The following is a 21,687-nucleotide window of genomic DNA, read 5'->3' as shown; positions in this document are numbered from 1 at the left end:
CACTACATGGCACGTGTGATGCTGGGCCCTGGGGATTGAGGAGGGACGGTCTCTGCCTTCCTGATAAACTTATGTCCGCTGAGACTCTCCTGTTTTCCCCAGTAAGTAAAAGGATGGAGCCATGGCCACCGGCTTGGTTCAAGTGAGGTTGATTATTGACCCTCTGGGTCACTGTCTGCAGGAGATGCCTGTAGGGGAACACAGAGAGGAGGCAAGAGAGTGGGCTTCATGGTCAGACTGCCCAGGCTTTGAAGTCAGTCTCTGCCAATTAAAAACCGTGGGGCGCCAGACAAGTTACTCAGTCTCTCTGAGCCTCACTGTTCTTACCTACTAAACGCAGATGATGATATCGTTTTAGGACTTTGTATGATGCTTCTTGCCGCAGGCAAACGGTATCATTTGTAAGTGTGAGCTCTTTTTGCTGCTGTATGAGTGCACTCTTATAATCCTACATCTGAACCTTATAGATTCCGGGCCTTAGGAAATGTCAGCATTTAGATGAGAAATAGTAGAGCTCTCTAAAGGGAAGTAGAAATGAGGCATGAAGGCACACCATCACCTCTGCCCCAGAAGGATGGGGAGCAGCTGCATTTTGTTTACAATGAAGAAAGCAACCTGAGTGATAAAGTTCACTCTCAGAATCTCAGTGCATTTCACACTTGCATGTCACTTACAGTTCTGTTTACAGGAGATGGGAACATGGGCTGTGCTGCAGGTTCTGTAGATAGGGGAACTGAAGAAACTGCATGCACAAGTTGCTACAGCATAAAACCTGAGAGGTGGGACTCAGCTTCTAATTCCAGTCCTATCACTTGCGGGTGGTGAGGTACCTGTCACTCAGTGGTCTGTCTCAGCCTGTCTTTTCACATCTCTGAATTGGGAGCACTGGTATTTGCCTTGTAGGATCCAGTGAAAATGAGATGTTGTTTGGTGTGTGGACACAGCAGGTTGCAGGGCCCAGGGTGGGACACACGTAGGAGATGGTTAGTGCAGGTGTCCTTGGTTAGAATCTAGACCCACAGTGAAGCTCCGGAGAGCAGCAGAGATGGGGACGATAGGAATGATGTTTGCACTTGCCCCTGGGGGAGGTGCCCTCTACTTTCTAGCTGTCAGGAGAGCTAGTCTGATTCCAGAGCTGGGAAGCTGTGTTAGTGATTCCAAGTCAGAGGAGACCACGCCCAGCACCGTACCTGCTCACGCTGCCTGGAAACCCTTCTCTCCACACACCTTGGTTTCACTGTGTTCGTTCTGTCTTCCAGCTCTGGATGAATGCTGCGGATAACTTGGAGCTCTCCCTCTTTTCCCATCTTGTGGAAATCCTTCAATCACCAAGGTAAGCTGGGCTTTGGCAGCCTGGGGGTACAGTCAGAGGCTTCATGCCAAGAACAGGGACTGAGAGGACAGGACAGCCGGTGGTTCAGCAACCACGGCCTTCTCCCCTCCCAGGGCACTGGGTCCCCAGGTGGTAGCATGTCTGTCTTAGTCTGCACAGCTGCTATAATGAGAATACCATAGACTGGGTGGCTTACAAATGGCAGAAATTGATTTCTCACAGTTCTGAAGGCTGGAAGTCTAAGGCCAAGGCTCTGGCAGATTCAGCGTCTGGTGGGGACCTACTTCCTCTTTCGTAGTTGGCTGTCTTCTCACTACAACCTCACATGGCAGAAGGGGTGAGGGAGCTCTCTGGGGTCTCTTTTATAAGGGTGCTAGTCCCATTCATGAGGGCTCCACTCTCATAACCTAAGCATCTCTCAAAAGTCCCACCTCCAGATACCATCACACTGAGTGTCACTTTTTGAATTAGTCAGGGCTCTTTTGATTGCAAGTGGCAGAAATACAACTCAAACCAACTTAAGGAAGGAAGAAAGGGAGGGAAAAAAGGAAGGTGGAGAAAGGTGAAATTTATTGGCTCATACAATTGACCGAGGCAGAGCTTCATATGTTGTCTGGGTGATGCTCATATTACTTTATCTGAGATCTGTCCCTGGTCTCATCTGTGCTTTCTTCTGTGCTAACTTCATTCTGGCTGGGCATCCTCACAGCATGTCCTCTGCCCAGCACAGTCGGCAGACAGGGCTTCTTTTTCACTCGATAGTCCTAGCAATAGGATGGAGTCTCACGGGGCCATCTTGGGTCACATGGCCAGGCAGCATGACTTCCCCTCTGGAGCGGGTGGAGGGGAGTTAGGAAGAGGTAATTCCCAAGGAAAACCAGGGATGAGAATTTGGGGGAAGGGAGGCAGGGGTGCCAGCCTATCAATCCACCTCCTTCCTCACAAATAAAGCTGTTCACACACCCCCCCCTCCTGCCTCCTCACGTGTCAGCTCTTCTGGAGATCATTAGGACCTCGGTGTTTTGAATGTATTTGCAGCCATCTTTTCATGCAGCCGTTCATGATGGCCTATCTATTATAAACCCACTCCATTCCATACCAGTTCTCAGTGCTAGAAGTTCAGAGAAGCACAAGACATAGCCCTGTGGTGGAGGAATGCAGAAGAGCAGGCTACTCAGTGCTGTGATTCGAAAGAGCACAAAGGACAGTGGGGTCTCGGGTGATGAATGCACATCTTCCCACTGAGCCCATGAGAGCAAGTCACACGCAGGACTGCGCTGGTTCTGCCTCTTTTGTGTATCAGAGATGTGGCACTCGGCAGAATTCAACACAGTAGTACTGAAAAGACAGTTCAAGAAGGAGCAATCCACCCAAATTCATTCTCCTCCACCTTTATTTTCTTTCTCACTTCCCACTTTCTTTCTGTACCTGTTGTTTTCTAAGAGACGGACACTCACCCTGGAAGCTGTTTTCTTTGGGGGAGTGGAATTTACTGGAAACTGTAGTCGCGATTATCCTAAGGAGGGAGTGCGGAGGCTTGAATTCTGTCTCTCTCCCCCTTTGACTCTCAGCGGCGTGTTCATCCACTTTGTGGTTTGGGGTGGGCAGGAAGACGCACACCCAGATGGGCTCGCGGAGGCCCACGCTCCGGCTGTTGGGAAGTGCTCCGTGGTCACACTCCAGTCTGCTCTTTTTGTTCTGAGTTTTCTGAGACCAGCATTCGTTTTCCCTGAGGCTTGGAATTTAAAAGTCAATAGCTGGGGTTGTCTTTGAAGGCAGTTTTCAGGGGTGGGGGCGTGAGGGGGTGGAGGGGTGGAAGGGCACCGGGAGGCTCATCTCCGAGCGACTCTGGCACTGGGCAGACACGTATTCGATGGGTGTCTGACAGCGTTTTGACGAGTTGCCAGGAGCGCATCGGAGTCAGAGGGCCACGGAGCAAGCCCAGCCTGTGGAACCTTTTAGCAGAAACATAGCAAATTTGGTTCATTCCAGTAAAAGCTTCTACTGCCTCTCTCCTGGGCTCGCCAGGGAAGGACCCCGGAATGCTGAAGTTGCTCACCAGGCGCGGCTTATTCCCAAGCTCATCTTCCTCTTCAACGAGCCAGGCCTCGCCCCCTCCAAGATACCCACCATCATTGCCATCCTGGGCTGTCAGCTGAGGGGCCACTTCAGCCTCCAGGACTTGCACAGGTACTGCGCCAGGTCCCCAGGGGGAAGGGCAGAGCCTTGGGGCTGTTTAATGAGGGAACGTAGGCGCCAGCTCTGCCCTGACCGTGCTCAGCCCAGCAGCACTGCCCCTTCAATGCAGCAGCAGGTTCTTTTTCCTTGGAACCTCCTAGGAGTTTCTCTGTTCAGGGCGGAGAGCTGAAAAAAGGGGTGGGTCTGCTAGGCTCCCCAGCAGGGCTGTGTGTTCACTGCTCCCTGGTGCTCGGACACACCTCGTGTGCCAAGAACTCCAGAAATTCCGTGAGCGCAGGCATCTTCACCGACCAACAACCCAACATGCCTGCCTTTCGCAGACTTCCCAAAGGATAGTGCCCTCTGGCAGGACATTGCACCTCTTCTGTCCTCATCACTGTTCGTTCTGTTGAGCTGGCAGAGCCAGAGCTAGCTGCTCTGATGAATCCTGACAGATCTGAGAAGTCTTTGGAAATATCACATTGATCACAGAATAACACGATTCCCCTCAAACCCTCCCTTGAAGCCGCATTTAGTTGGATCACTGTAGAAAACCTTCAGGTGTGTTTAGGAGACGGGCTGAGCCCACATTTGAGCGTGTCCCTCTCTTTCTGTCTTAAGAATCGGGCTGTTTGTTGTGTACACCCTCAAGCCTTCATCGGTGAACGAGAGGCAGATCTGCGTGGATGGAGCCCCGGACCCCTCTGTGCCTGGTGAGAAGACCTTTCCCAGACGCCAGCCTGAAGGCAGCAAGACAACCCCCATGACGGCCCTGAGAGGAACATGCTGTGGGGCCATTGTGCATGCAAGGCTGAGGGGGAGGAGGGGGAAGGCACCCACAGCCGAGCTGTTGTTCCCACACGGTGGCTTATGAGGTCACAGCTCTATGATTATGGTCATGAATAAATGCAAATTGTATGTGCTTCCTTCACAACCTGGAATGGCTTCCAAGGCCTCCAGGATAATGCTCAGTTCCCTGTAGACCAGCAGGTGGGAGCCTTCATGCCCCAGCCCTTGCCTTGCTCCCCTGATGAGCCCCAGCTTCAACACTCTGAAGCACGTACACGTCCTAATGTGTACGGTCCACCCGTCCATCCATGCTCTGCAGGTGTTGTTCGCTCCCTTGCAGGAATGCCTCCCTTGCCCCGCCCCCACCCCATCTCACCCTGCTAGACCAGCCGTTCCCAGTCCCACAAGCCAGGTGAAGTCATCTCTTCTTTGCTTCTAGAGCCCTTGCGTTTAATCTCATGCAAAGGTCTGTGATTTGTTTCTTTGAATCTCTCTCTCCCTAACCAGACTCAGAACCGCAGCTACATCGTGTTCCAAATTCCCTCTGCTAGGGCAAAGGTGAGGGGGACAACTACTGACTGCTTTGCCCTGGGCCCTCTGGATCTGCTGTGTCCAAGATGGGAGCCTCTGGCTGCACATGGCCATTTAAATTTAAATTCTAATTAATCGAAATGAAATGCAATTAAAAATTCAGTTCATCAGTCACACTAGCCTTGTCCCAAGTGCTTGATAACCACGTGAGGCCAGTGGTTACTGCACTGGACAGGACAGATAGAGAACACTTTTACCGCAAAAGATTCTCTTAGATAGTGTTACTCAATCCAGATAAATTACCTCTTATCCTTAGATCAAGCCTGAAAAGTAGGAATTATTATTCCCATTTTACAGATGAGAAAACGGAGGCTCAGAGAGATTAGGACCTTAATGAGAGATGGGGCCAGAACCCAAATAGAGGGGACTCTGACTCCGGTTCTCCAAGCTGCCTCATCAGTTCTATTTCTACAGCATGGTGGGTGTGCCCCAAATTGGTGGTAAAATAACTGGCTAACCAAGGGGTAAAATGAATGGATAATGAGACAACAGTGTACTGTTTCGCCAACGCTTCTTCTCATAGGGACTCCATGCTAAAACTTTTATCTCACTAAACATCTTCTGTTAAGACAATATTTACATGGCCTTCAGGGTTATAATAACACTTCAGAAGTAAAGTTTCTTCTTCCGTTGGAACCATATACCTCTTGCTACAATTCAAGCTCTAATTTTAGTGCAACATAGACATGCCAGAGGTCTAGCCTAGAAACAGATTGAGAGCAGGAACTCAGATCAAGGATCACAATCTTCACTTCTTTGCCCCCAGTGCCTTGCATAATGCCCAGCATGTAGTAGGTGCTCAGGAAGTGTTGCAGCCTATGATAATTTAAAAAATTCCTCTACTGGAAGGAGAATTTGACCTTATCATTTTTAGGATTTTTTTTTTTTTTTTTTTTGGTGAGGGGTGGTGATTGGGGAGCATCAAAAACATCTCTAGTTAAAGGGAACTTTAGGAACATTTCCTGAAATTCTTTTTAAGCATTGCCTGGAAATCTAGAACTGAAAGCCAAAATTTCAAGTCCCATCCATGTCTCAACTCCTGGGAGAACTAAGCATTTGGTGAATACGATTGCTTACTGCAGCAAATATTATGTCTCTTTACATCTGTTTTTTCTCAAATCTGAATTTTCTTTTTTGTAGCTGGAAGTCAAACATCTGGAAAGACAATCTGGCTCAGAAACCAGTTGCTGGAGATGCTGCTCAGTGTAATATCTTCTTCCCGACTTCATCTGTCCTCTGAGTAAGTAGCTCCAGAAAGAGTGGTTTGGCATCAGGCTGCTTCATACAGAGTGCGTATTAAAACCTTTTCTTAATGAAACGTTTAGCATCTCTGCGTTGGTTTTCTGCACTAGTCAGAAAGAAAATTATATTTTCTCCACCCAATAAAGCAGACCTTGCCCTAAGATATTCTGATGCAAATGTTAAATGGGCATGAGTAACTCAAAACAGATTTGGTGTAATTACAATAAACGCTTTTTGTCACCATTGCTATAGTGTCATTGCTATTGTTTTGGCAGTTGTGATAATTACCGATTTTGATGTCCTATACTTGGCAGACAATAGAATGGAGAAATGGTTAGCCTAAATAACATCTATCAAGGAAAAGGTTTGCCAAATTCTTCTGCCATTTACTGTCATTTAGTTATTTTTCCAAGTTGGAAAAAGAAGTATCTGCCTTCAATTAACTTTCAAAAACAAAGTGTAATCATAAAATTCCATTAACTCTCTCCGACTGCCTGCTATATCTGAGCTCTGGAGTCATTAATTCAAGAACTATTTGTTGAGTACCTCCTGTGTGCCAGACGCCATTCCTCCCTCTGAAAACGCAGTGCTGAGTAGGAAAGGCTGGATCCTTGTTACTCTCACTGAGTTGACATTTTAGTGTGTATGTGTGTTTGGGGCAGGGAAGAATCAGGGTGGGGAGTTACCCCTCAGTAAAACGGCCTTTCAGATAGTGCTTAAAAGTCTTTACGTGTCTAAAATCAAAGCATGGTAGAACTGGAAGATGCCTTTTCACTTTTTTGAAAAGGAATGTAGTGTAGTGCTTAAGCACCTGGGCTCTGACAGCTAGACCTCCTGGGTTCAAATCCCAGCTCTGTCCCGCAGGCACCTCGGGGAGGTTACCTAAGCCTGCCCTCTATGCCTCTCTTCTACTCATCTTTATGAGGATTAAGATAGTAGCTGCCTAGATGGAAATTAATATGTGGATAGCTCTGAACATGGTGCCTGGGATACTATAAATACTCCATCAGCTAACCACCATCACCATCACCACCACCATTCTCATTACCATCATCATCACTACCACCAGCATCCTCCTCCTCCTCCTCATCATAATGAAGGAAGATGACCAGAGCTCATCAAGAGCTCTGCCAAAGCCATCCAATTAGCAAACGGAGACATGACTAGAAGAGAAGATGGTCTCTTGACTCCTAGTCCTAGTGGCCACGCCCTCCCCATGCCTCGTCTGGCAGCACGTGCTGAGAACACTGCCCAGCCAGGATGGATCCCTCCCTGGCTCGCACGGGGCTGAGCCTTTGCTGAACCATTGCTTCTGAGGATTGGCTTCCCATCTCCCTGCCCTCCCTCTCCCTCTAGCAAGTCTGTATTCTCTAGACTCACCGTTTTAAAATTCATTTTTGAAAGTGACAGTTAAACATGTATTTTTTTGTCTAAGCCAATAAAGGTACATAAATATTGGACTGTTCCATTTAGATTAGCTTTGAACAGTGTGTTTAAAAAGGGAGTTCAGTAACCATTACGTGTTTTATGTGACTGCATTGATGTAATTAGATGGGTGGCCATTCAGACACTGTGTAGGCAGGAATATTAGTGAGTAGGGCTATCAAAGGGCCTGCATATTTTTACAGCTATTGGTACATAGTTTCCAACTGCTTTCAAAAGCTTTGGCCAACTTACCCTTCGGCCATTAATAGGCAAATGCATCTATTTCACAGCAACCTTGCCAGCATTTTATTTTACCGATCTTTTAAAATGTAGCATGTACTTTGCTAAGTGATATCCAGATATTAAACTTAACTCGCCTTTTCTAGGTGACTAGTGAAGCTGAACGTTATTTGAATTTTCTGGACATGTCCTTTGCGTATGGGCTGAGAGGTAATTTTAGCATTTACTGACCCCCTTCCCCCCCGCAGGACAAAGGAAGAGATGTTTCTGAACCTGGGGCCCGATTGGTTCCTGCTGTTCGTGCAGGGCCATGTGCACCCCAGCACAGTGGTGCTGGGATTGAAGCTGCTGCTGCACTTTTTGTCAAACCCCTCCCTCCGTGGGCGATTTAAAGATGGCCTGTCTGCGGGGTCCTGGGTGGAACGCAGCTCCGAGCGCGTGGACATCATGATGGGTGAGTGTGTGGTCATCTCCAGGAGGCAGGGTGCCTCCTGTGGTCTGTGAGTGAGGACCTGCCAGGACTTGCTTGGGGCTTTCACAGCTCCGTGCTGTAGGATCACCGTGACCCTGACCCCTTCCCTCCCATCAGCCCCAGCCCCCTCTGACTTCCTTTTTAGGATCCCACCATGGCCTCACTGGTCTTCAGATGCTGGGGGTTTCTTCCCGTTCCTCAAAGCCTCCTTAGCTCTTTTCCTCTTCCTGGGATGCTTCCCCCACCCTCAGTACCAGCATGGCTCTCCTGTTTGATGGGGATTCATCCTTCAGCTCTTGATTCAAATCTTACTTCCTCTAGGAGAGTCCTGTATGGATTAGGGCACCTCTGTTATACTCTGTCTCTTTTTTTTTTTATAGTGCTTATCATCGTTTATACATATTTACCTAGGTATTTAATTCTGTAAAGTCTGTCCCTCCCACCACATTGTAAGTAGTTGATAAAGGCCTGGGGTTCTGTATATTTTGTCAAAACACTGTGTTCTTATTGCCTAATACAAAGAGGTCTTATTGCCTCTAAGGTGGTAGGCACCAAATAAGCATCTGGTTTTGAACGAATGAATGAGCATGTCAGGAATAGGAACAATTCTTGTTGAGCACTTTCTTGTGCTCCAGTATGTATGACATATATTTCCATCTGGCATCTCTGTGGGATGGGTGGGTGGTAGGGGATTCCTTTCTGCGCCCAGTTCTCACCTTGACCAGAAGCAACAGCAATTTTTCTCAGTTGGATTTTGTGCCCCTCTCCCTCATAATAGATAACCTGAAGAGCCACCCTCCCACGCCTGACCAGAGCCCCTGCCTGCTTCCTGGGTTCCAAGTCTTGAGTGACTTTCTGGCCCACCATGTTCATATTCCGGAAGTCTACCTCATCGTGTCCACCTTCTTCCTACAAACACCACTTACAGAGCTGATGGACGGGCCCAAAGTAGGTTCTTGGGGTTCCTGGGATGGAGTGACACACTTGGCTTTCTGATTCTGTATGACCAAGGCAGGTCCCTAAGACTCCCCCGCCTTCCTCCATGTTTTCCAGCTTTCGTCCTGACCCACTTCCTTCCCTAGCAGTCCCCACCCCTGGCTAGCTTTTCAAATACCCTTCACTTCTTCAGCCTCTGCCTCTCATGTCCCTCCCAGCAGGTCTCTTTTTTTATCAGTTCCTCTTTGAAGTCTTTCTCCTTCTGGGCACAGCTAGAGAAATCACACGATGGCGGGGGCAACACGGGGAGGTGAATTTCTCCCATAACAGACATAGAGCCTCAGTTTATGTCCTCCAAAGAAACATGTCCCTTTACCTTAGTAATGCCCCTGCTATTCCCCTGCGCTCTAGCATGACCCTTACATGCCCGAGCCTTCTGGCCCGCAGACGCCCTTTGCTCAGATGACTTATGTCATGGTAGGAGTAGAGGCCCCCATGAAGGGGGCACTGCCTCAGGACCCCACCCTCCACCACTTGTATATTCCATGACCCTCTTGATCACCTTCTCTCCACTGTTGCTGGAAGGGCAGCTTTTCAGGGCTGGTCTGGATTCCTTCCCCTCCTTTCCCGAGTGACCTCACCCCTTATTATCCCTTCTTCTATATTTTCGGCATCTCTTTCTACTGACTCTTGCCTCATAGACCATAAGTATGATAAATTATGTCCCACCTAAAACCAGAAGCTGCCCCCTTGACTCACGCCCTTGACCAGCTCCTGTCCTGTTTATCACTCTCCTATTTTTCCTTGGCCAATTTTCTCCAAAGAGGAGTCTACACTCACTGTATATACCTTCTCACCAGCCTCTCGTTCACTAACTCACCGACCTGAACCAAATCCAAGGCTTCACTGGCTCCTGTTCCTGTGGGATCACGTTCAGAGTCCCCCAGCCAGCATCAAGACCCTTCCTGATCGGACGTCTCACTTGTTTGCCCAGCCCAGCTTCCTTTCTCGATGGCCCTTTGTGCTGTGATCCTCCTGAGTCACCTCCCCAGTAAGACCAGCTGCTTTGTCCTTGCCTGCCCTGGGCCTTTAATGAGCCCTTTCTCCCGCCATCACCTGCCTGGAAAGGTGTCTTCCCTCAGTTCTCAGCTCAGATGCCACCTCCTGCTTAGACTCCCTAGACGACAGGAACCGTTCCTCTTTGGGCCTCATCATGCATTCGCCCTTGCCTCATATGGCACCAGCACATTTACATCTGCTTCTCTCCTTAGGTACCGAGCACCTCAAAAATACACCCTGCCTCTCACTCACCTTCCTGGGCACCTGACAGACAGACTCAGAAATTGTTCTTTGGTCTTGATAGAGTTGAGTTAAACTGCACTGAATTGACATGGGTGGAGGGGCACCTCTTTGCAAACAGAGGGCTGAAAAATTCACCTCTCGAACACCCTTATATTTGACCTATCTCAATCTTGGTATATGCTAATAGTATTAGAGATCACACTTCAAAATAAAGTTCTTGTTATGCTGTGCTAAGTTAATCAAAACCCTATATTTTTATATTTCCAAGACTGTATTGCAGGAAACAGACATTTGCTGAATGTCAGGACCCGTGATAGATGTTTTACATATTTTATTTTCCTTGATATTTATAGCAATCCCATGGGGCAGATAATGTAATTTTCATTACACAGAGAAGGAAACTGAACTGCCAAGAGGCTGAATAGCTTGTGTAAGCCCAGTTTTTAAAGAGGCAAAGTCAGATCATCGTGCTTGTCAACCCCATGTTCTCTCTGTTGCACTCCGCAGTTGCCCCAAAGCCTTTGAATTTGTCACATTTTCTATAATCTCATTTATAAAAATTCATTAAAATTGATTGGGAGATCGAGTATTTGTGATGTCAGACCAAAAGAACTAAATTTCGATACAAGTTGCTGGTGGGTCTTCGGCACCATCTTGGAGGTGTGCATTTCCCTTATACCCCATTAGTGGGCTGAAGCTCCCTGAATGGGCCAGCCACCTGGGCTGTTACTGGGGCCCCTGGGAAATGCCATGTGCTGGCTGGAAAGCCGGTCCCCTTGCTGCGTAGCCACAGGTCTCTTTACATCCCTTGCCTCCTCTTTCAGGACAGCCTGGATGCCATGCTTCAGTGGCTCTTGCATAAACACCACAGGGAAGAAGTCCTCCGGGCTGGGCTGTGCACTGAAGGTGCCCTGCTGCTCCTGGAGATGCTGAAAGCCACCATGAGCCAGGTGAGACCCATTCCCCACATGCCGAGAGGGGGCTCTGACGGGAAGACAAGCTCAGAAAAGTCAACCTTGATTTTTCCCAGCAGCTTCCCAGCAGTGCTGATAATTTGCAGGTATTATTCAGAAATCTTGATAGAAGAGGCAAGGTGATAACTTAGGTGCTCAATGGGAAGCCCAACCGAATTGTCCCCAGTGGAGTTTATGGGCTCTTGCCAGAAGACATCTGTTTTCCATTTATTTAAACATTTGACTTTCTTCACTGGGAGATTTAACGACTCCAGTCAAAGGGAACATTTCTGAGCAACTGCTTTAAATCGGGAGCTTCAGGGACCCTGTGGAGGGGGAAAAGGGGTCTCTGCCCTCAAGGAGCTCACCTCTACCAGGTGGGCCTCTCGAGTGAGGGACCCATGAGGTAGAGAGACCTGTCTTAGAGAAGACAGATGCCCGCCTGCTACAGACATGACATGGAGAGCCTTTGATTCAGGCCTTCAAGGCCCACCTTGAATGACATGGCCAAACTGATGAGGATTTCATAGTTGAGTTCTTTTGCGTTTATTATCACTGAAATTGATAGCATTTTCATATGCTTATTAACCATATCTATTTATTTTACTGTGAATTGCATGTTTCACCTTTTGCCAACTTTTCTGTGTGTGTGTTGATAATGCTTGGAAAGTATAGGTCAAACTTTTTGCTCTTTTTAAAAACAGGAATGTACTTAATTTTTATTAAATACTCTTTTAGCATATAATTAGATGATCAGATGGGTTTTTCTTTTAAACATTTACCTCTGATGAATTATATCAATAGATTTCCTTGCATTCTTGCAAAGATCTCACTTTGTCACTCTGTTCTTATTCATTTAGCATACTTCCTTATTCTGCTTGTAAATATTTAATGTATGATTCTGCATTCATATTTATAAGTGATATTATGTTGTGGTTTTCTTTATGTTATATGTTGTCAGGTTTTGATATCAGCATTATGCTAGCTTTACTAAAAAAAGACTTCTCTCCTTTCTTTTTATTCAAGGTGATGTTAAATCCATGACTCATATTATTTAAATTGTTCCTATGAAACTTCTTGGGCCTGAATTTTTCCCATTATTGCCTTGCTTAGGCTTTTAAATGTCTCCTTCACCTAGTTTAGGTAATTGGTAGTTTTAAAAATCTTCCCATTTATTCAGTTTGCACGAATGGTCTCCTTTAATTCATTTAATTTTCTGTGTGATTACTTCCCTCTTCTTCTTAATATGTAAGTCCATGCTCTCTCTTCACTTCGCCCATTACTTAAGGAGCTGAGGACTTGTGGATTTGTAAAGAGCCAACTTTGGATATATTTATCATTCCCCTCATTTTTTTCTGGCTAGTTCTAAAATTTTGATATTTGACGTCTTAATTTTTTGTTGTTTTCTAGAGTTTCTGTGATTGCAGATTTAAAGACCTTTTTGATTCATCTTTTTCAGTGCCATGTAGTTGAATTTTTTGTTTTCTTTTATTGTTGTTATTCATTTCCAGTTTAGTTTTGTCCTAATCAGGACATGTGATCTTCACACGTTCCATCTTTGGGAAACTTATTCATGGCTCCCTTGTAGACCTAATGTGCAACTGATGTGGGGATGCCTATTTTCTGTTTTGATGTGGGGATGCCTGTTTTCTGTTTCTGTGCATATTTTCTGTTTCCACCATAGAGAGTTTTTACCTTTTTAAATCAATGTTATTTAGAAAGAGCAAACCAAGGGAATAACATGAAAGCATTTAAAGTAAAGAAAATACATAGTATGCTGAGGGAAGTTAGAAAATAAGGCCAAACATTTACTTTATAATAGCAAACATAAAATGGTTAACTGTCATATAACAGACGTGACCCTTAAACTGGGTCAAAAAACAAGACCCAGTCTTCTGAAATGTAACAAACATATAACAAAAGCAAAGTCACTGGAAGATTATTTTGGTTCAGTGAAGATATCTGCCTTGAAAGCATCATTTACCAAATATGGTAGACAAGCATCAAAATCTAAAAGGCAAAAACTGGAAGGATAAGAGAAAAAGGTCAGAAATATGATTGTAGTGAATAATGCTAACATATCTTTCTCAAACAGTTTATTTTATTTTGCTTGGAACTTTACTTCGTTTGCTATTATTCCCTTGCACAGTGTAACCATAGATTTGTTTGCCTGTTCTTGAATTTAATATCAATGGAATCCTATAGTATGTACTCCTCTGCTTCTGGCTTCTTTCACTCATCATTATGTATGCTGATAGTTCATTCTTTTTTTTTTTTTAAACATCTTTATTGGAGTATAATTGCTTTACAATGTTGTGATAATTTCTGCTGTATAACAAAGTGAATCATCTATATGTATACACCTATCCCGATATCCCCTCCCTCTTGCGTCTCCCTCCCACCCTCCCTGTCCCACCCCTCTAGGTGGTCACAAAGCACCGAGCTGATCTCCCGGTGCTATGTGGCTGCTTCCCACTAGCTATCTGTTTTACATTTGGTAGTGTATATATGTCAATGCCACTCTCTCACATTGTCCCAGCTTCCCCTTCCCCTTCCCTGTGTCCTCAAGTCCATTCTCTACACTTGGGTCTTTATTTCTGTCCTGCCCCTAGGTTCTTCAGAACCTTTTTTTTTAGATTCCATATATATGTATTAGCATATTGTATTTGTTTTTCTCTTTCTGATGTAGTTCACTCTGTATGACAGACTCTATGTCCATCCACCTCACTACAAATAAAAAGAAATTTCATTTCTTTTTATGGCTGAGTAATATTCCATTGTATATATGTGCCTCTTCTTTATCCATTCATCTGTCAGTGGACACCTAGCTTGCTTCCATGTCCTGGCTATTGTAAATAGTGCTGCAATGAACATTGTGGTACATGACTCTTTTTGAATGATGGTTTACTCAGGGTGTATGCCCAGTAGTGGGATTGCTGGGTCATATGGTAGTTCTACTTTTTGTTTTTTAAGGAACCTCCATACTGTTCTCCATAGTGGCTGTATCAATTTACATTCCCACCAGCAGTGCAAGAAGGTTCCCTTTTCTCCACACCCTCTCCAGCATTGACTGTTTGTAGATTTTTTGATGATGGACATTCTGACCGGTGTGAGATGATACCTCATTGTAGTTTTAATTTGCATTTCTCTAATGATTAGTGATGTTGAGCATCCTTTCATGTGCTTTTTGGCAATCTGTATATCTTTGTTGGAAAAATGTCTATTCAGGTCTTCTGCCCATTTTTGGATTGGGGTCTTTGTTTTTTTGATATTGAGCTGCATGAGCTGCTTGTATATTTTGGAGATGAATCCTTTGTCAGTTTCTTCATTTGCAAATACTTTCTCCCATTCTGAGGGTTGTCTTTTCATCTTCTTTATGGTTTCCTTTGCTGTGCACAAGCTTTTAAGTTTCAGTAGGTCCCATTTGTTTTATTTTCGTTTTTATTTCCATTTCTCTAGGAGGTGAGTCAAAAAGGATCTTGCTGTGATTTATGTCATGGAGTGTTCTGCCTATGTTTCCTCTAAGGGTTTTATAGTGTCTGGCCTTACATTTAGGTCTTTAATCCATTTTGAATTGATTTTTGTGTATGGTGTTAGGGAGTGTTCTAGTTTCATTCTTTTACATATAACTGTCAAGTTTTCCCAGCACCACTTATTGAAGAGGCTGTCTTTTCTCCATTGTATATTCTTGCCTCCTTTTTCAAAGATAAGGTGACCATAGGTGCGTGGGTTTATCTCTGGGCATTCTATCCTGTTCCATTGATCTCTATTTCTGTTTTTGTGCCAGTACCATACAGTCTGGTTTACTGTAGCTTTGTAGTATAGTCTGAAGTCTGGGAGCCTGATTCCTCCATCTCCGTTTTTCTTTCTCAAGATTGCTTTGGCTATTTTGGGGTCTTTTTTGTTTCCATACAAACTGTGAAATTTTTATTCTAGTTCTGTGAAAAATGCCATTGGTAGTTTGATAGGAATTGCATTGAATCTGTAGATTGCTTTGGGTAGTATAGTCATTTTCACAATGTTGATTCTTCCAATCCAAGAACTTGGTATATCTCTCCATCTGTTTGTATCATCTTTAATTTCTTTCATCAGTGTCTTATAGTTTCCTGCATACAGGTCTTTTGTCTCCTTAGGTAGGTTTATTCTTAGCTATTTTATTCTTTTTGTTGCAATGGGAAATGGGAGTGTTTCCTTACTTTCTCTTTCAGATTTTTCATCATTAGTGTATAGGAATGCAAGAGATTTCTGTGCATTAATTTTGTATCCTGCTACTTTACCAAATTCATTGATTAGCTCTCGTAGTTTTCTGGTAGCATCTTTAGGATTCTCTATGTATAGTATCATGTCATCTGCAAACAGTGACAGTTTTACTTCTTCTTTGCCGTTTTGGATTCCTTTTGTTTCTTTTTCTTCTCTGATTGCCGTGGCTAAAACTTCCAAAACTATGTTGAATAATAATGGTGAGAGTGGGCAACCTTGTCTTGTTCCTGATCTTAGTGGAAATGGTTTCAGTTTTTCACCATTGAGAACAATGTTGTCTGTGGGTTTGTCATATATGGCCTTTATTATGTTGAGGTAAGTTCCCTCTATGCCTACTTTCTGGAGGATTTTTATCATAAATGGGTGTTGAATTTTGTCGAAAGCTTTTTCTGCATCTATTGAGATGATCATATGGGTTTTTTTTTTTTTCTTGTGGTACGCGGGCCTCTCACTGTTGTGGCCTCTCCCATTGCGGAGCTCAGGCTCTGGATGTGCAGGCTCAACGGCCATGGCTCACGGGCCTAGCTGCTCCGCGGCATGTGGGATCTTGGACCAGGGCACAAACCCGTGTCCCCTGCATCGGCAGGTGGACTCTCAACCACTGTGCCACCAGGGAAGCCTGATCATATGGTTTTTCTCCTTCAATTTGTTAATATGGTTTATCACATTGATTGATTCGTGCATGTTGAAGAATCCTTGCGTTCCTGGGATAAACCCCACTTGATCATGGTGTATGATCCTTTTCATGTGCTGTTGAATTCTGTTTGCTAGCGTTTTGTTGTGGATTTTTGCGTCTATGTTCATCAGTGATATTGGCCTGTAGTTTTCTTTTTTTGTGACATCTTTATCTGGTTTTGGTATCAAGGTGATGGTGACCTCGTAGAATGAGTTTGGGAAGTGTTCTTCCCTCTGTTATATTTTGGAAGAGTTTGAGAAGGATAGGTGTTAGCTCTTCTCTAAATGTTTGATAAAATTCACCCGTGAAGCCATCTGGTCCTGGGCTTTTGTTTGTTGGAAGATTTTTAATCACAGTTTCAATTTCAGTGCTTGGGATTGGTCTGTTTATAATTTCTTTCTCCTTGGTTCAGTCTTGGAAGGTTGTGCTTTTCTAAGAATTTGTCCATTTCTTCCAGGTTGTCCATTTTATTGGCAAAGAGTTGCTTGTAGTAATCTCTCATGATCTTTTGTATTTCTGCAGTGTCAGTTGTTACTTCTCCTTTTTCATTTCTAATTCTGTTGATTTGAGTCTTTTCCCTTTTTTTTTTTTTGATGCGTATGGCTAATGGTTTATCAATTTTTTTATCTTGAGAGAGAAGAACCAACTTTTAGTTTTATTGATCTTTGCTGTTGTGTCCTTCATTTATTTCTGATGTGATTTTTATGATTTCTTTCCTTCTTCTCACTTTGGGGTTTTTTTTTTCTTCTTTCTCTAATTGCTTTAGGTGTAAGTTTACGTTATTTAGCTGAGATTTTTATTGTTTCTTGCAGTAGGATTGTATTGCTATAAACTTCCCTCTTAGAACTGCTTTTGCTGCATCCCATAGGTTTTGGGTCATCGTGTTTTCATTGTCATTTGTTTCTAGGTATTTTTTGATTTCCTCTTTGATTTCTTCAGTGATCTCTCAGTTATTTAGTAGTGTATTGTTTAGCCTCCATGTGTTTGTATTTTTTACAGCTTTGTTTCTGTAATTGATATCTAGTCTCATAGCGTTGTGGTCAGAAAAGATACTTGATACAATTTCAGTTTTCTTAAATTTGCCAAGGCTTGATTTGTGGCCAAAGATATGATCTATCCTGGAGAATGCTGCATGAGCACTTGAGAAGAAAGTGTATTCTGTTGTTTTTGGACGGAATATCCTATAAATATCAATTAAGTCCATCTTGTTTAATGCATATTTAAAGCTTGTGTTTCCTTATTATTTTCATTTTGGATGATTTGTCCTTTGGTGAAAGTGGGGTGTTAAAGTCCGCTACTATGATTGTGTTACTGTGGATTTCCCCTTTTATGGCTGTTAGCCTTTGCCTTATGTATTGAGGTGCTCCTATGTTGGGTGCATAAATATTTGCAATTGTTATATCTTCTTCTTGGATTGATCCCTTGATCATTATGTAGTGTCCTTCTTTGTCTCTTGTAATAGTCTTTATTGTAAAGTCTATTTTGTCTGATAGGAGAATTGCTACTCCAGCTTTCTTTTGATTTCCATTTTCATGGAATATCTTTTTCCATCCCCTCACTTTCAGTCTGTGTGTGTCCCTAGGTCTGAAGTGGGTCTCTTGCAGATAGCATATATATGGGTCTTGTTTTTGTATCCATTCAGCCAGTCTGTGTCTCTTGGTTGGAGCATTTAATCCATTTACATTTAAGGTAGTTATCGATATGTATGTTCCTATTACCATTTTCTTAATTGTTTTGGGTTTGTTGTTGTAGGTCTTTTCCTTCACTTGTTTTTCCTTCCTAGAGAAGTTCCTTTAGCATTTGTTGTAAATCTGGTTTGGTGGTGCTGAATTCTCTTAGCTTTTTCTTGTCTGTAAAGTTTTTAATTTCTCCATTGAATCTGAATGAGATCCTTGCTGGATAGAGTAATCTTGGTTGTAGGTTTTTCCCTTTCATTACTTTAAATATGTCCTGCCACTCCGTTCTGGCTTGCAGAGTTTCTGCTGAAAGATCAGCTGTTAATCTTATGGAGATTCCCTTGTATGTTATTTTTGGCTTTTCCCTTGCTGCTTTTAATATGTTTTCCTTTGTATTTAATTTTTGATAGATTAATATGTGTCTTGGTGTGCTTCTACTTGGATTTATCCTGTATGGGACTTTCTGTGCTTCCTGGACTTGATTGACTATTTCCTTTCCCATATTAGGGAAGTTTTCAACTATAATCTCTTCAAATATTTTCTCAGTCCCTTTCTTTTTCTCTTCTTCTTCTGGGACCCCTATAATTCGAATGTTGGTGCATTTAATGTCCCAGAGGTCTCTGAGACTATCCTCAATTCTTTTCACTCTTTTTTCTTTATTCTGCTCTGTGGTAGTTATTTCCACTATTTTATCTTCCAGGTCACTTATCCGTTCTTCTGCCTCAGTTATTCTGCTATTGATTCCTTCTAGAGAATTTTAAATTTTATTTATTGTGTTGTTCATCATTGTTTGCTCTTTAGTTCTTGTAGGTCCTTGTTAAACGTTTCTTGTATTTTCTCCATTCTATTTCCAAGATTTTGGATATCTTTACTGTCATTACTCTGAATTCTTTTTCAGGTAGACTGCCTATTTCCTCTTCCTTTGCTTTGTCTGGTGGGTTTTTGCCTTGCTCCTTCATCTGCTGTGTGTTTCTCTGTCTTCTCATTTTGCTTAACTTACTGTGTTTGGGGTCTCCTTTTCACAGGCTGCAGGTTTGTAGTTCCCATTGTTTTTGGTGTCTGCCCCCAGTGGGTTATGTTGGTTCAGTGGGCTGTGTAGGCTTCCTGGGGGCAGGGACTGGTGCCTGTGTTCTGGTGGATGAGGCTGGATCTTGTCTTTCTGGTGGGCAGGACTGTGTCCAGTGGTGTGTTTTGGGGTGTCTGTGAACTTATGATTTTAGGCAGGGTTTCTGCTAATGGGTGGGGTTGTGTTCCTGTCTTGCTAGTTGTTTGGCATGGGGTGTCCAGCACTGGAGCTTGCTGGATGTTGAGTGCAGCTGGGTCTTAGCATCGAGACGGAGATCTCTGGGAGAGCGCTCGCTGATTGATATTACGTGGGGCCGGGAGGTCTCCTGTCCTGTGTCCTGTGTCCTGAACTTGGCTCTCCCACCTCAGAGGCTCAGGCCTGACACCTGGCTGGAGCACCAAGAGCCTGTCAGCCACATGGCTCAGAAGAGAAAGGAGGGAAAAAAAGAAAGAAAAATAAATAAATAAATAAAATAAAATTATTAAAATAAAAAATTATTATTAAAATACAAAAATTAAAAAGTAATTTAAAAAAAGCACAGCAACCAAACCAATAAAGAAATCCACCAAGGATAACAAGCAATAAAAACTATACTAAGATAAACATAAAAATCAGTAACTAGTCTGTCACATACAGCAAACCCCAAGTCTGCAGTTGCTCCCAAAGTCCACCTCCTCGTTTGGGGATGATTCGTTGTCTATTCAGGTATTCCACAGATGCAGGGTACATCAGGTTGATTGTGGAGATTTAATCTGCTGCTCCTGAGGCTGCTGGGAGAGATTCCCCTTTCTCTTCTTTGCTCACACAGCTCCTGGGGTTCAGCTTTGGATTTGGCCCCGCCTCTGCGTGTAGGTCGCCTGAGGGCGTCTGTTCTTTGCCCAGACAGGAGGGGGTTAAAGGAGCAGCTGATGAGGGGGCTCTGGCTCACTCAGGCTGGGGGGAGGGAGGGGTACGGAATGCGGGGTGAGCCTGCGGCGGCACAGGCCCGAATGACGTTGCAACAGCCTGAGGCGCAGTGTGTGTTCTCCCGGGGAAGTTGTCCCTGGATCACAGGACCCTGGCAGTGGCGGGCTGCACAGGCTTCCGGGAGGAGAGGTGTGGAGCGTGACCTGTGCTCGCACACAGGCTTCTTGGTAGCGGCAGCAGCAGCCTTAGCGTCTCATGCCCTTCTCTGGGGTCCGTGCTGTTAGCCACGACTTGCTCCTGTCTCTAGAGCTCGTTTAGGTGGAGCTCTGAATCCCCTCTCCTCGCGTGCCCCGAAACAATGGTCTCTTGATTCTTAGGCAGTTCCAGACTTTATCCCAGACTCCCTCCCGGCTAGCTGTGGCACACTAGCCCCCTTCAGGCTGTGTTCACACAGCCAACCCCAGTCCTCTCCCTGGGATCTGACCTCTGAAGCCGAAGCCTCAGCTCCCAGCTCCCACCCGCCCCAGCGGGTGAGCAGACAAGCCTCTCAGGCTGGCGAGTGCTGGTCCGCACCGATCCTCCATGCGGGAATATCTCTGCTTTGCCCTCTGCACCCCTGTTGCTGCGCTCTCTGTGACTCCGAAGCTTCCCCTCCGCCCGCTCCCCGTTTCCACCAGTAAAGGGGCTTCCTAGTGTGTGGAAGCTTTTCCTCCTTCACAGCTCCCTCCCAGAGGTGCAGGTCCCCTCCTGTGCCTATTCTTTTGCCTCTGTTTTTTCTTTTATCTTTTGTCCTACCCAGGTACGTGGGGAGTTTCTTGCCTTTTGGGAAGTCTGAGGTCTTCTGCCAGCATTCAGTAGGTGTTTTGTAGGAGTTGTTCCACATATATATGTATTTTTGATGTATTTGTGGCGAGGAAGGTGATCTCCATGTCTTACTCTCCCACCATCTTGGTTCATTCTTTTTTATTGTTCAGTAGTATTTTATTGTGATAATGGATCACTATTTATATATTCATTCTGGGTTGTTTCCGTTTGGAAATATTATGAATAAAGCTGCTATGTACTTATCTTCTGGTGGACATACATACTTCTTTCCGTAGGAAACATACGCAGGGTGAAGTTGTGGGTTATAATCTTTACACATGATTTGTTTCAGTAGATATTTTACCAAATAGTTCTCCAAAGTGAAGTGCCAGTTTACACTCACCAGCTCTTATTCTGGGAAGGTTCTAGTTGCTCCTGGTCCTTGTCAGTTTTTAACATTGTCATCTTGTAGATGTTAGCGATTCTGCTATGTGCACCTATCCTTGGGAGCAGACAGCATTCTCTCCCTTTTGCAAATGTAGACATTGAAGCTGTGGAGGTTAACTCACTCAGGCAGGGTCACAGAGTGAGGGCACGGTGGAGGCCACGTGTGTCCAGCATTAGCATTTCATTCCAGGGCACTACCTTGCCTAAGGACCTTCAGGGGATGTCTGTTTCTTCGTATATCAAATCCAAATTCTTCCAAAAGTCCAAGTCCTCTATATCTGACCTCATCTCCCAGCTTCCTCTGTATTTACCCTGTGCTAATCACTGTGAAAATAGGCCTAAAGCACTAAAATGTCTCACTTAATGCTCATGACAGTCTTATGAAACAGGT

The 21,687-nt window shown here is 44.5% G+C and overlaps 1 protein-coding gene across 1 annotated transcript in view; it reads left to right on the top strand.

Annotated features, from left to right (window-relative positions):
- Window positions 1-21,687, top strand: part of WDFY4 (WDFY family member 4) — a 275,363-nt gene that overhangs the window by 107,545 nt on the left and 146,131 nt on the right. The window contains exons 25-31 of the mRNA XM_082854480.1: window positions 1,260-1,333; window positions 3,362-3,523; window positions 4,133-4,224; window positions 6,032-6,131; window positions 8,047-8,252; window positions 9,049-9,218; window positions 11,333-11,458. Of these exons, the coding sequence (XP_082710606.1) occupies window positions 1,260-1,333; window positions 3,362-3,523; window positions 4,133-4,224; window positions 6,032-6,131; window positions 8,047-8,252; window positions 9,049-9,218; window positions 11,333-11,458 (930 nt within the window). The remainder of the gene's footprint in view (window positions 1-1,259; window positions 1,334-3,361; window positions 3,524-4,132; window positions 4,225-6,031; window positions 6,132-8,046; window positions 8,253-9,048; window positions 9,219-11,332; window positions 11,459-21,687) is intronic.

This window comes from Leucopleurus acutus (genome assembly GCF_964270905.1).
Source record: "Leucopleurus acutus genome assembly, chromosome: 14".
Lineage (NCBI taxonomy): Eukaryota > Metazoa > Chordata > Mammalia > Artiodactyla > Delphinidae > Leucopleurus > Leucopleurus acutus.
This window is presented reverse-complemented; position numbering and strand designations above follow the sequence as displayed.